General features: G+C 53.2%; 3 protein-coding genes across 3 annotated transcripts; all 3 read right to left on the reverse strand.

Annotated features, from left to right (window-relative positions):
* Positions 1-316: 316 nt before the first annotated feature.
* V8C40DRAFT_90321 (transcription factor domain-containing protein) lies at positions 317-3,249 on the reverse strand. The gene is made up of 2 exons (XM_083223581.1): positions 2,255-3,249; positions 317-2,181 (listed from the first exon to the last, which is right to left on the reverse strand). The coding sequence occupies exons 1-2, from the start codon at positions 3,020-3,022 to the stop codon at positions 445-447; spliced, it is 2,505 nt and encodes an 834-aa protein (XP_083077527.1). The 5' UTR covers positions 3,023-3,249; the 3' UTR covers positions 317-444.
* Positions 3,250-6,939: 3,690 nt separating this feature from the next.
* V8C40DRAFT_232062 (transcriptional repressor TCF25-domain-containing protein) lies at positions 6,940-9,749 on the reverse strand. The gene is made up of 2 exons (XM_083213063.1): positions 8,655-9,749; positions 6,940-8,599 (listed from the first exon to the last, which is right to left on the reverse strand). The coding sequence occupies exons 1-2, from the start codon at positions 9,487-9,489 to the stop codon at positions 7,332-7,334; spliced, it is 2,103 nt and encodes a 700-aa protein (XP_083077528.1). The 5' UTR covers positions 9,490-9,749; the 3' UTR covers positions 6,940-7,331.
* A 737-nt stretch (positions 9,750-10,486) lies between these two features.
* Positions 10,487-12,734, reverse strand: V8C40DRAFT_90345 (Scd6-like Sm domain-containing protein). Its single transcript, XM_083223582.1, has 4 exons — positions 12,484-12,734; positions 12,387-12,422; positions 12,094-12,334; positions 10,487-11,889 (listed from the first exon to the last, which is right to left on the reverse strand). Exons 1-4 carry the CDS (start codon positions 12,498-12,500, stop codon positions 10,567-10,569), a joined length of 1,617 nt encoding a protein of 538 aa, XP_083077529.1. The 5' UTR covers positions 12,501-12,734; the 3' UTR covers positions 10,487-10,566.
* Between the last annotated feature and the right edge of the window lie 104 nt (positions 12,735-12,838).

Below are 12,838 nucleotides of genomic sequence, written 5' to 3' on the forward strand. Positions count from 1 at the left end.
CATCCACTTCATGGTACGGGTTGGCCATACTTTTTGCCTATAAATATCCACCCTCCCTTTATTGTACATATACAACGAAAAGAAGAAAAGGACAAAACAAAAGAAGAAGAGGACAAAAAAGCCTCTTCACCTTGCTCCAAACACTAACGCGCGTAGGGTATCTCCTTCTCTCTCTCACTTTCCTATGAGAAACCAACCAGAATGTGACCGACCATGTTACTCAGAGCTAATACTCGCCAATCAGTAGCCTCTATATATGAGGAGGAAACCCAATGACCATAACGTTCGTCGCTCGTTCAAGCCGTAGAAGAAGACGAAATAACCATGATTAAGAGATGGCAAACGTAGAAAAGACAAAAGGATACAAGCAGACAGATAAACAAGAATAAACGGAATATTAAGTAGACGAACAGAACCACAAAGGGCGGACTAGAAAAATCGGAATTAATCCCAGCCATCCCACATTATCCAGCCGCCCAGTTCTGTGGTAGGATCCGAAAGGCCTCCCATGCTGTAGCCTTGCTGCACGTAAGGCATCCTTCCATGTGAGTACGCGTCATTCGCGCTGCCGAGGTATAAACTGCGCAGCTTATCCGCCGTTACGTTGGTGGCCCTCAAGCAAGCATCCAACAGTCCAAACAAATTGTTGGTAATCTCTTCGCTTCGAACATCGGCCTTTCTTACACTTTCTAATACAACAGCAATGCACAAAACGTCTTTGACATCACTGCCGCGGATAAGCCCAACTAGGAGATCAATGGTCTTCTGCACGGTGCCAATCAGCCGCGCAGGCGTCCACAGCATCAGGTCGTCCGGTATGTACCCCGGGAAATCATCCACAGGGGCCGGCGAAGACCGTATTCCATGCTGATCGAGCATGACGGTATCAGCAGAAGGCCGAACGGCCGGCCTGATAAAGTAGCAAACGCTCAGGGACGCCTGGACAATGTCTCGCCGCAGCATCTGCACGTACATTTCAGCAACGTCCTGAAAGTGAGGCAGATTTGGGTCGACCTCGTCTATATATTTCAAAATGACCATGCAAGACCGCAGGTAGGCCCGTGAGATTTGCGTTGGAGCTTCAGGGGCTCCCATGGCAAAGGGTCGGTACAAAGCCAGCAAAGGCCGCCGCACGTGCATATCGAGAATGACGCGGTTTCTCCAGAGCCTGCTCTTCTGCGCATCGCTGAGGGCTGCATGCCGCGGGAAGATGTAGTTGATGTCCTCGAGGAAGCGGTCGAGCTTTCCGCCCACGTCTAGCACCTCTTGATAGTCGCGAATGGTGTCTATGCGGTTAATCATGTGCGCCACTCTCATCCGCGTGGGGAGAGTCATGACCGTATAGACCTGAATCTGACTGTCTGTTGCTTGGTCCAGGGGTCGAGACGGCGGCAGCTCAGTCATTTCTGGGTAGAGGTCGACGTCGTTGAGATTTCGCGGCGGTCGGCAGGAATAGTCGCCATCTCGAGTGAGGCAGGGCATGTTGGCAGCAATCGACATGTACAAGTCCATGTCCAGGACCGTGAACCACAGCCTCCTTCGAATCTCGCCGTGGAACACCGTCATCCGTGGTTCAAATTCCGAAGGATCTCTGTGGAGTCCCATGGACATTGCCATGCGTACAACGAAGCCCAGATGATTCCACGAGTCTTGTGCCCGCGGAATAATCATTCTCTTGGCCAGTAACAACAGCACCTCGACTTGCAGCGTGGCAAGCTCCACGAGTTGCTTGCCTTTGAGGCTGTCCAGCCATATTCGAATCAGCGCGCAAGCAGTCGGGATGTGCACGCCCTCTACGCGTTCTTGGTGGACCAATCCCCTTGATTTGGTATCGAATCGAGACGCCACTGCTAGAACCGACAGCATCTGTGGCAGGAAATGCTCAGCCTGCGGGTTTCCTTGCCAGTATTGGTTATACTGTTCCACGAATGTTGGAGTGTGAAGGATTCTAAACTGGGTCTCCGAGGTGTCGAGATAGGCAGCCAGCAGGCGATCACAGACTGCCCTCTTGGGCAAGATGTCCGTCATTCGCTTGTGTATGGGCATCATAGAATCCACAAAGACGGTGATGGGGGTCAACGACTTTGTCAATTCGCCTCGCAGATGCTTATGCAGGGCTTCAAAGCTGGTGAAGGGCTCCCGCTGGAAGTTGTGTGCCACATATGCCTTTGCATCGTCAAACTAGAACACGGGGGAGCGTTGAGAGTCAGCTTGTTGTTGGCCCAATATCAAAAGAATCGAAAGCAAAACTTGCCCCTCCGACACACGACTGATCCCGACTTACCAGATTCAACAGCACCCGGGGGTCATTCTGCCCGAAATACCGGGTTCGCAAGGCCCCGCGCTTCACTGTCAGTCCCCGTATTGTCTCTGGTGGTGCGGCGACGATCCTGCCGCCGCCGAGCTCGGCCCTGCTGGGGCTTCGCACGAGGACCTGCTTCTCCAGCCGCTCCATGCGTATGGAGAGCTCCTCGAGCAACGGCAGGCTGGTAGAATCGCCCGCCTTGTTCGGTCTGGCGGCGCCAGCATCGCTGTACGTGCTGCCCAGCCCGGGCAGAGTGCTGTGCGAGTAGTTGCGCTTGGCTGGCCGGCCCGGCTCAGCTGCCTCTGCGTCCGAGCCTTCGGACAGGTTGGCCGAGTCCTGGTCGGGCGCGTACTTGCAGGGACGGCTCGACTTTTGGCACTGCGAGCAAGGACAGAGGCGATCGCATCGCAGCTTGCGCTTCCGACACTCGGTACACGACTTGACGGGCCTTGGGCGCTTGACGCTGCGCTGTGGTTGCTGCTGCGGTTGTGGTTGATGTTGCTGTTGCGACTGCTGCGCCTGCTGCGACTGCGACTGCAGCTGTGACTGCGAATGTGACGCGCCCAAGTGATGCTGGTGCGGCGAAGGCTGCTGAGACATTGAGGAAGTGTCGTAGGGACTTGCCCCTTCGCTGGGGTTGGAGGCATCGACGCCCATGGCTGGCGACTGAGCCACTCCCGGCTCGGTGATGGAAGGATACGTATGCATTGAGGCCATCCGATGGGCAAGATGGGGCAAGAGATGGGATATGCGAGATGGCTGGGCGGCCGAGTGATTCGGCCGATCGGAGAAGGGGGAGAGAGGGTCGACTTTTGAAATAGTATGTGCTTTTGTGATGTCAAGGAGACGGCACGCATACAAGTCGCTTATCTAACGGCAGCACGCCAACGCCAAGCATAACGGACAGGAAACGGCAACACAAGGAGGCAGGAGACGCAAAGGACTGCAGAGGAGTGGTATAGGGATTGGAGGAGAGACGAGGACGACGGAGAAGGGGGGGTGTGATTGTAGGAAGTGGCTTGAAGAGAGAGCTATTCGTCTGTGACTTTTGTCTCTTGTGACGGTTTGTCTTTGGTTGAGCCTCTCTCTCTCTCTCTCTCTCTCTCTCTCTCTCTCTCTTGCTGCTCAGACACCAATCTCTCATACACCAAAGAAAGCTCTCCAGCTTTCCCTATCTCTGCTTTGTCGTCAGACGGAGAAAAAGAGACGCAAGTCCAACTTCAGCCAATGCAGCGGAAAGCTCCGAAGCTGATGATGCGTCGTCGTCACAGCTTCGAGTTTGACTCGCAAAGTAAAGTAAGTCTCGCCGTCCTTGCGTCGGCGATGGTGAGGTAGTGATCGGCGGTTGCTTGGCTCGAAACTGGGCCCCCATGCCAGGACGCCGGAGTACTCCGTGGCTTGCTTAAATTTTCTCTTAATTTTCCCTCTATTTTTTCCCGGCCTAGACGCCAGCACCAGCACATGCCAGCAGAGCTGGGAAACTAGTTTGAAGCCTAGCTTGCGGAAGTGTGAATGGACCTTTAGCGAGGCTTTTGGCTCGGCCGAACCATGTCCCTGTAGCGCTGTCGAAAAGGTGGGGGGCCCCCCAGCCCGCGAAAAGGCAGAATAGTTTGACCGGGCACAAAGTTAAGGTAGCAGTAGGCTGTAGCAGTAAGTAAGGAGTCGGAACGTTGGTTGAATCTGGATTGGACTTGGACAAGACCCGATCATCAGACGGTGGCCCAGGATCAGCATCAGTCAGTCAGGATCCCCGGAGCTGGCCGCCACGTGACGGGACACGGGTTTGCGATTCAACGACGTCGTTGTAACTCGTACAGCAGACAGACGGACAATTCACTTTGCATCCTCTCGCTGAGGGATGTTTGTCTGATCTGGCTCTTCTGTATCGAGGCACTCACACACAAACCATGGAATTTATTGTCCTTCTTGAAACATCAGGCCTCCGGGCTCCAGCTCTGATCCCCCAAAGGCTCCAGCTCCGTACGGGCTAAACAATTTGGTCAACTCCGTAGCTGCATTGCAAAAAAACGCGGCAAGGTACATTACATTGCACATGCAGCTAACGCGCTGGCTCCAGGTAGACGGGACATTTCTGCTGCTCCCCCAGCAATCAAGCCCGTTCCGTTTGGCGTACTGGTAGCGTATCACCCGCTAGCATCAAAGCGGCAGCGACAAGCTGAAACTCTACTCTATAATTATCTCCAACGCATCATCCCCCGTCAGCACCGCTTCCACTGGCCCCAAAGCATCGCATCAATCATACGTGATATTGTCCAGATCGAGTCAATGCCGTCAGTCAAACAGGCAATTAGCGCGCTCCGGCCATCTTCCATTCCCCCCTGGCTTGCATTTTCTTCAGCGCCTTTGCAGCCGCACTCCTACAAGCCATGGATGGTCATGTCACATCGTGGGACCTACCTCCGGTGGTGGAATTGGGCAACGCGCCCCGTGCCTGCAGACCGTGCAGGACCGGAGCATTGCGCCAGACTGGGCATGATGGAAGAAGGAAAAAAGAACCAAAAGAAAAAAAAGAAAGGGATCCACGCCGCATCCCATGCTCGCAACTCATTCTCCATCACGTCTCGTCTCCCCCCACAGGCGTCAAACCGCTTCCAGGGACCCTTTCAGCACTGGTGGCTACCTGGGACGCTATTTCGGCCGTATACACGGGCGAAAGCTCCGGTTCTGGGCGGCCAACCACCCAATAGACGTCCCCTGCGTTGGGCCCGAACCCCCTAGCCGGAGCAGCACCTCGAATGGAGTTTTCCGCCTTTTTCGTTTTGGCTCCTCCCATCGCTTTTTAGTGCTACCTTTAGCCCATCCCTCAGCAGTAGTTCGCTCGTCCCGGCCGAGAGCTGCGACCCCCGGGGCCGGACAAATCGCATCTCCTGTTACCGCTATTGGCCGCTCCGTAAATGTATGCAAGGCCCTGCACCAGTAGCCTTGGGATCGTCGATGCCACTAACGTCCAGCGACGGGCACAGTACATGCCCGATGGCCGCCTGCACTGTGCAATCAATTCAATGGATCAAATGGATCAATGGATCAAATGCCCTTTTTCGTTGACATTTTGCCAGGCCACTCGTATAACAGCCCAATTCCGTCGTGCTGTTTTTACGCGTATATGCCCGTTCGTGCTCCGTGCTTTCAAAAGAGGGCCCGAATGCACAAGAACGCAGCCACGGGAATTATCTCTCTTTTCTTCTCTCGCTCCTCGCTGTTTACTCTCTAACAGCGAGTCAACAACCCGTCCATTGGACATTGGATCAAAAGTCCCCCCCGTCCACCGTCCACCTCCCTCCTGTGCCGCGGCAATGGCTTCCCCCTTTGTTCACACACACAGCCCACCCCCTCCCCTTCATCTTTTTTTCTGTCTGTCTTGCAGCTCGCCTTGGCCTTGAGCCCTCAAGATGGCGGTTTAGCCGTGCAACCTCCTTCAATGGCCCGGTGACGGCTGAGTGAGGGACGCGGCACGTTTCAAGCCACGGTAAGCATCATTTTATTATGTGCCCTTTTGGCTGGCGTGCGTCGTTGCTCCGGTGTTTGTTAGTCTCTTTTCTGTCCATTTCCCCCTGTTCGCTAAAGATGGCATGCCGCACGGGATACACTCGCATTGCCGACTCTTCGGAGTTGCAGGCATCTGTTTTAACAAGAAGAGTAAAAAACGGGCAATCGGCCGAGATACTTGCCCAAACCCTGATTAGTACAAGCCGTTGTTGTTTTTTCTCTTTTCCTTTTCCCTTTCTAGATTCTACCCTCCTTCGTTTCGTATCTGTGTGTACAGTAGCCCATCCATCATTCACTTCCGCCCCCATCTTCAAGTTTCGAGGCAACAACCAGCTCTCTCGCTCTTTGACCTTTCTTCTTCTTCCCTCCCCCGGGAACTCACAGTGCCTCTTTTTTTTTTCGGCCGGAATGTATAAATAGATTCCGGATTCAAAGTGATGACGGTGGATCCCCCTCCCGAGCCACTCAGCCTTTGTCTTGCCGCCTCGAAACGGCTTCGCCCTATGGCAAGGCCATATGCCATGGCCACCCCCAACACACACGAAAATATCGCAGCCCATCTCCCGTTGTAGTATGTAATGTGTGCTTACTGTCATCTCTCTGCCCTTGATTGGACCTGGGTGCGCGGAACCAAATTCCGTCCTTTTTCTCCGAGTTCCGATTTGGTAACCGGCAAGCGAGTTAGACTCTGATCCCTATCTATCTCTCTGATGATGCCAACCCCCCTTGTCAACAAGCAACATGGCACTTCAGCATAGCCTAAATAAGCACAGGTGAAGATATTGTACGCACACAAGGACGCCAACTGTTGCGGAACTCCGAAGAGATATAGAGGCTCTTCTCAAACAAGTAAAACGCTGATTAGGAATCTCTCCGAAGAAAAGTGCTTAGTACTAGTTGTCAAAGACTACGTGCGCTTTGTAATCCTTCCGTCACCGATGATATGACAGCACCCTTGAACGAGTTGCAGATGCGAGTGCTTACAAGTCCACGTACTGCCCCTGACCTGGCCTTCCGTTCCGCCATTCTTCGCATTTAGTAGCCAGATGTTGCTAGGAGGGACAGGCTTACATACATACAATAGACCAGCATTAACTTGATAGAAGGACGGGCTTACATACATAGTACATACATAGACCTGCATTAAACTTGATAGTCGCCATTTCTATAATTACTCCTCTCCCGGACGGCGACCACAAATCCTGCTAGTGCCATGCCCGGGTTCTCTGCAGTGACATTCTAGACACGTGTATGGCATGATAATGACTTGCTTGAGTGAGGCAGACATGGACACGGACACGGGATACGCACAAGAAGCAGACGGAATCCCATCGGCAGTTATTGCTATCCAACATGCCATCCTCACCCCCTGTCAATCTGGGCCTATTCTTCCAAATACTAAATGAGATAGACGCAGTAATCGCGGGCCGCACAGCGATACTACATACATATGCACATACCGCCTACGAGAATGAATTACACCGAATGTCCATCAAGGGCCTCAAAGATTCGCCGCCCATTATTCCCGCCGACCTTCTTCGGCTGGCCATGACCCTGGAAGGTCTGTAGTCCCCGAGCCACCGTCTTCATCAGGATGCACATCGTCATCGTTATCTCTAGATGCCTCGCCTTCCCTCGTATCTGCTGCGTCAGCCTCCCTGGCACCCCCAAATCCGAGCATCTGGATGAGCGCGGCCACCATCCCCCGATCTTCGCTGCTCACCGGCACCTCGGCTACGTCATCGCCGTCCTCAGCCTCGCCATTCGCACCAAAAAACGCTCCGTCGCGAAGCTGCTCCATGAGTGCGTCCTCGTCTTCTTGAGGTGGAGGCCCCCGCCGCGCGAGAAGCTCTTCCATCTGGGCAATGATGCCGCCGAGGCGCGCTGGGGTCTGCCGCTGCTCGCGCCAAGGGAGCCTGCATCCTTCCCCAGTGAAGATGTTATCTTTCTCTGCCGGCGGCAGGGGATCGAATTCGTAGTTGGGTTGCTGTTCCAGCATGCCCCGCGGCACCAGCGCTAGGAGAGACGTCTGCCCATCAATGTAGGCCATTCGAGCCACGCCCAGATCAATCGGATGCTCGTCCTTTGGTAGAGACTTTGCGTCCACCCGGTCGATGCTCTTGGCCACATCTAGTAAAAGTCGTGTTGCCTGCGGGTTGTTCCACAAATCTTTGGATTGGTACAGGTACAGTTTCACCCAGAACTCGGTGGTCTCTGTCTCACAACTGATGCCCCAGACAGACGGCGGGGTGTCGACATTCAGAGCTTGGAACAGCGCGCAGTATAGCCATGGTACTCGCTGCATCCCTTCGATGAGATACTGCCTTGCCTGCTGTTCGTCGCCTATTTGTAGCATCGCCAAGACCCGGCTCTGCAGGATATAGACCGTATCGTCTCGGCCGCCTTCCGTTTCCAGCTGATTTAAGAAGTCGAGAAGCCACTTCGATTCGTGCGCTCTGATGGCTAGGAAATGAATCAAGTGTCTCATCGCATAAGGATCACTACGGTCTAGAGAGTAGAAAAGCTTCGCCCACTCCAGTGCCGTCCTATAGGTACCTTTTCTTACAAGGCTCTTGATGTAGTGGTACCCTGCTAGCCAAAACTGGCGGTTCTCTGGCCTCCTAAAGTCCATGCGAGCCATGCCTAGTTCCAGACTCTGTTTGAAGGACGAGGGGGCTACTCGGCCGAAGCTAAATAAGGCGCGCTCACACAGCTCTGCAGCAAGTGCCATGTTCTGATCTTGCTTTGCCACACTGCTCACTTGCAGCAGCGTTGAGACGTGATAGGCTGTCCATATATGTGAGCATGGGTTACCAAACAATGGGGTTATTGCTTTTCTTACGAAATTGGGTGAGAAGATGCACCATTCTCATTGGATCTCCCATCTGCACCTGTGCAAAAAACAAAGCCTGGATTTCATCGTATTCCGGGGCGTGGGCATAAGTATACTCGACTCCATCGGCCGTCTTGCCGAGCTCTTTCAAGGTCAGACCCCCCGTGGTACTCATTGGCCAGTGCTCTCTCCCCTGAATGAAGATGTTGCGTCTTCTAGACACTTCAGGGAGCTTGCGAGCATTTGGCGGTCCTCTCAGGAAGGTCTCCAAGTCCACCTGTTGCTGCATGATTCCATGGCGTGCCCCACGACGCTGCTCCTCTTCTTCTGCGTTTGCCGACTCAATCGTGTCTCTACCGAACAGGTTTCGCATCTCATTTATGGCCTTGAGATTGTAGAGGTTAATCTTGAAAAGTCCTTGGGATGTAGTCGCATTGCTGGTGACGGATCCTGCCTGAGGGTTCTGCTCAATCTTCAATTCCTTGATGGCTCTGTCGATTTCATCATCCTCGCTTTGCTCGGCTTCCTGGACTGGAGCAGCTTTCTTGGTCTTGCCCTTCTTCTTCTTCTTCTTGTTTTTCCGACCAGTAGCTGCAGCGGCAGGTTCTTCGACCTGAGGCTCTGGTGCTGATGCTTGCTCAGGGTCCTCGTGAGCATTGTCATCGCCTTCATCCTCATCCTCATCCTCTCCCCCAAGTGCAGCAAACAAATTCGCCCGAGGTTTTGCCACTACAGGAGCAATCTCGTCATCATCTGCATCGTCATCGATGCCTTCGGGTTCTTGGATAGTCTTTGCTTCCAGTTCCCTCTGCTTCTGCAGCTTCCGAAGCTGTCTTGTCGACATTTCTGAATTGTGCTCTGGGAAGAATAGGGTAACGTAAATCCAAAATACAGAGAAGAAGAAAATATGCCAAAAGAAAAAAAGTGAAATGAGAGGTATTTATAATACAAAATCCAGCAAGGCTGGTGAAACTTATACTTTTCCAAATGCTGTGATGGCTTCCGTATCGTTTGGCCAAACGTCAGAGGATATTGAAATGGTTCAGGTTAGTTGCGCAGGCAACTGGACGTAGGGTTCGTTGATATGCGTCACGCCGCCTTGAACCTAGCGGGGCTGAGCGGCAGAACCCACTTGCTCCGTTTGGCCAGTTGCTTTTACGCTCTATTTTCACAGACTCCAATTTTCGCTATGACAGCTGCCTCTACTTAAGTTTGCCACTCATCTCACTATGGGTTTGTCCTGGCCTTGTTGCTTTCAAATGTACCACCACATCTACTGAGTAATTCTCATCTTGGCACTTGGGAATGGGGAATTAATCCTCTTTCATTTTCTTGGTAGCGGGCTGGAAAGTTGCTTGCCCACTACGAGGTACTAACTCATTAAACTTCATTTTGTCTGATTATTTAACCAGACCCCCGTGCTTCATATAGAAGGTAATACAGGTTCATTATATATTCGCATGCTTATCCCTAGCCTCATTGTTCAGTGAAAGACTCCGGCTTATTCCTAAGCGCCCCCCCTACTCCGGGTCGAAAAGAATTTTTTTTCATTCATCATGTCCCCTCATGATTCATGGAATGCAATGCCTGTGCCCCCCTTGAAACGCAAACCGAACTCCGGCATCGTCGTCGAGTTCCGTGACCAGTGCAAACCGTAGCTCCTATCCTGAGCTGAAAGCAAATCAAACATGAATAGTATAAGTCTTCGCGGCTACTGTAAAGTAGCTTAGAAGAGGCAAACATTGAAGAATTTTGGTACATTGGTGCAAGTGAATTAAGAGGAATATTGGGAGAATGCGAGCTCAAAGTCGCACCATGAGCTCATTCGTAGTTGACGTCGTTATGTAGTCTCATTCCAGAGACTTGTATGGTGAATTGTTCTCGGGGGTTGTAGCCTTTGAACCTATTCGGAATTGCCATACTACTGGCCAGCGGCAGTTGACTGATACTGGGGACGAGGACCTCCTCGTCCACCACGGCTGAAGCCGCGACCGCCTCCTCTAGTTCCGCGTCCGCGACCACGACCACGGTAGTTTCGGTATCCACCGTCGACGCTTCCTTGGCCAAACGTCTCAATGTTTCTGCGCTGCTCCTCGCCGCGCCACTCGCGTCCGCCAGGTTTTTGGCCATTGTTTTCGGCTCTCTCCTTCGCTTCGCTGGAGATGTTGTCGAAAAACGACGTCGACTTGTTGTATGCCACAGGAGTGGTGCCATCTTGGGTCTCTGAGCCTTCTGTTGCAGACGCGGCGGGAGCCTCGTTCGACGGAGAGCCCCCAACAGCTTCCTTAACAAAGTCTTCCTTGTTAAACTTGGCGTTTGACTGAGCAAAATCGAAGTCTGCGTCGGGAACCTCCACCTTGGCTGGGCGGCCACCTCGTCCACGGCCACGATTTGCGCTGCCGCCTCTAATGGCGTTGACTCGCATCTCTTGGACCTTGGTGGTCAGGTTATCCATAGCATTCCCGCCAGTGTTGCTCAGTTGTGCCATCGCCAGCGCCACAGCTGCTCTAGCTGCACTCGTAGCATCTTGTACACTACTTGGCCCAGCAGCTGCAGACTGAGGAGCTGCCTGGGAAGCTTTTTCTGCCGCAAAGGGGGGGTTGAAAGGCTTGGATGCAGGTCCGGTGAGAGGCAAAACTGGCTGGACACGGTTCGATTTGGGACCAGTCGGGATAGCCTTGGACGCATCGGTTGCCTTTGCAGCTCCGTTCGATGCCAGTGTTGTAGCAACTGCCTTAACCTCTTCCACCGACGGTTTGGACTCGACTGGAGGAGCAGGCGCGTTGGAGGGCTGTCTCGCTGCTTGAGCATGAGATTTGGGTTCTGTTTGGGGAGCTCCCTTCGACTTGTCTGCACCTGGTCCAACAGGAGGCTTTGACTCTTGGGTGGCGGAGAGCTCAGGTGCAGCCCGCTGACCTTGAGGAGCTTCAGAGCCCGGGGGACCACCGGGTCCCGGAGGAAACGGTGCGTTGCCCCATGGACCTGGACCACCAGGTCCAGGCGGGAAGCCTTGGCCTGGAGGAGGGTACCAGCCTGGGGGTGGAGGTCCCGGAGGGAATGGTGCGTTGCCAAAACCTGGTCCAGCCATAGGGCCGGGTCCACCTCGTCCCCAAGAGCCCGGAGGCGGAGGGCCACCGTAGAACTGGTTGGGAGGATACTGGTGTTGTGGAAAGCCGGGGGCTCCGGGGGGAGCTCCAGCAGGAGCGTTTTGGCTTGGTCCTTGCGCTCCAGGACGAGCTCGGGCCTTTGCATCGATTTGTTAGCACAAAGCTCTCAAAGTACGATTTTCAGGAAAACAGTGAGTATGATCCTTTACAATCAGAAGGAAGGCAACGGAAATCTCGACATGGTTTTGCGCTTTCCGACGTGACAAAAAGTTTACATCCGCAATAATTCATCATGAAAGGGTATAAAGATATAGGCAGAAATAGAAAGAGACATTACTTACTCCGACAATGGCAGGGTCGTCAGGCATGACAGGAGGCTTATTCTCCTTGATAGCGGGGTGCTCCTCAATTCGCAAATCTTTGACATCGCTTCCGCGGAAAACGATGTACTCATAGACTTGGTCTGATGGTGCTATCTCCTCTTCAGGCCTGCCCCTGCGACCCTCTGTGCCGAATGAGCGGACATTCTCGAGAGACACTGTCGACTCGTCCGAATTGATCTCGTGCAAAGTCCCCACGTAGCTCCACTAGAGGTCAGTGACCGTCTTGGTGAATCAGGAGCATAGATTCTCACCGAATATCGCTCTTGGAGATGAGGGAGATACGGGATCTGGAAGCTCGCTTGTTAGCCTGAGGGACACGGTACGTAAGTTGAGGCCATTCGCGCATACCCAAGGAATTCAGACATGGTGGGCCGTGAGGCCACGTCGACCACGTAGCGAGCTTTAAATAGAGGGGTTCAAAGAAGAGAGATCAAGTGCGTATATGCACTGTGAATAGAGAAGAGAAAAATTGAAGAATAGAAGAAGAAAGGGAAGAGAGTGTTGGGAGGTAAGGAAGGTGGAGGATGCGGAGAGGTTGGAGTGGTTTGTGCGAGGAAGAAAGTTTTGTGAGGCTAATAAAAACGGTTGGACAAAGTCTGAGCTCTCGTGAGGAACCCTCGCGTAAGCGTCTGGGTCAACACCGGGTTTTTATTGGAAGAAACTCGGCCATGGAGTTGAGACACTGAATTACCCCACACCCCGT

This window comes from Trichoderma camerunense, assembly GCF_050948025.1.
Source record: "Trichoderma camerunense strain CBS 138272 chromosome Unknown V8C40scaffold_2, whole genome shotgun sequence".
NCBI lineage: Eukaryota > Fungi > Ascomycota > Sordariomycetes > Hypocreales > Hypocreaceae > Trichoderma > Trichoderma camerunense.

What these genes read in the sequence shown, in the direction of transcription:
- V8C40DRAFT_232062 (XM_083213063.1), bottom strand. Translation starts at nt 9,489, where the DNA reads ATGTCGACAAGACAGCTTCGGAAGCTGCAGAAGCAGAGGGAACTGGAA. An exon ending in GCATCTTCTCACCCAATTTC is followed by an intron (nt 8,600 to 8,654) that starts GTAAGAAAAGCA and finishes ATATATGGACAG; the next exon opens with CCTATCACGTCTCAACGCTG.
- V8C40DRAFT_90321 (XM_083223581.1), bottom strand. Translation starts at nt 3,022, where the DNA reads ATGGCCTCAATGCATACGTATCCTTCCATCACCGAGCCGGGAGTGGCT. An exon ending in ATCAGTCGTGTGTCGGAGGG is followed by an intron (nt 2,182 to 2,254) that starts GCAAGTTTTGCT and finishes CCCGTGTTCTAG; the next exon opens with TTTGACGATGCAAAGGCATA.
- V8C40DRAFT_90345 (XM_083223582.1), bottom strand. An exon ending in ATCTCCAAGAGCGATATTCG is followed by an intron (nt 12,335 to 12,386) that starts GTGAGAATCTAT and finishes CCTCTAGTGGAG; the next exon opens with CTACGTGGGGACTTTGCACG. An exon ending in ACGACCCTGCCATTGTCGGA is followed by an intron (nt 11,890 to 12,093) that starts GTAAGTAATGTC and finishes ATCGATGCAAAG; the next exon opens with GCCCGAGCTCGTCCTGGAGC.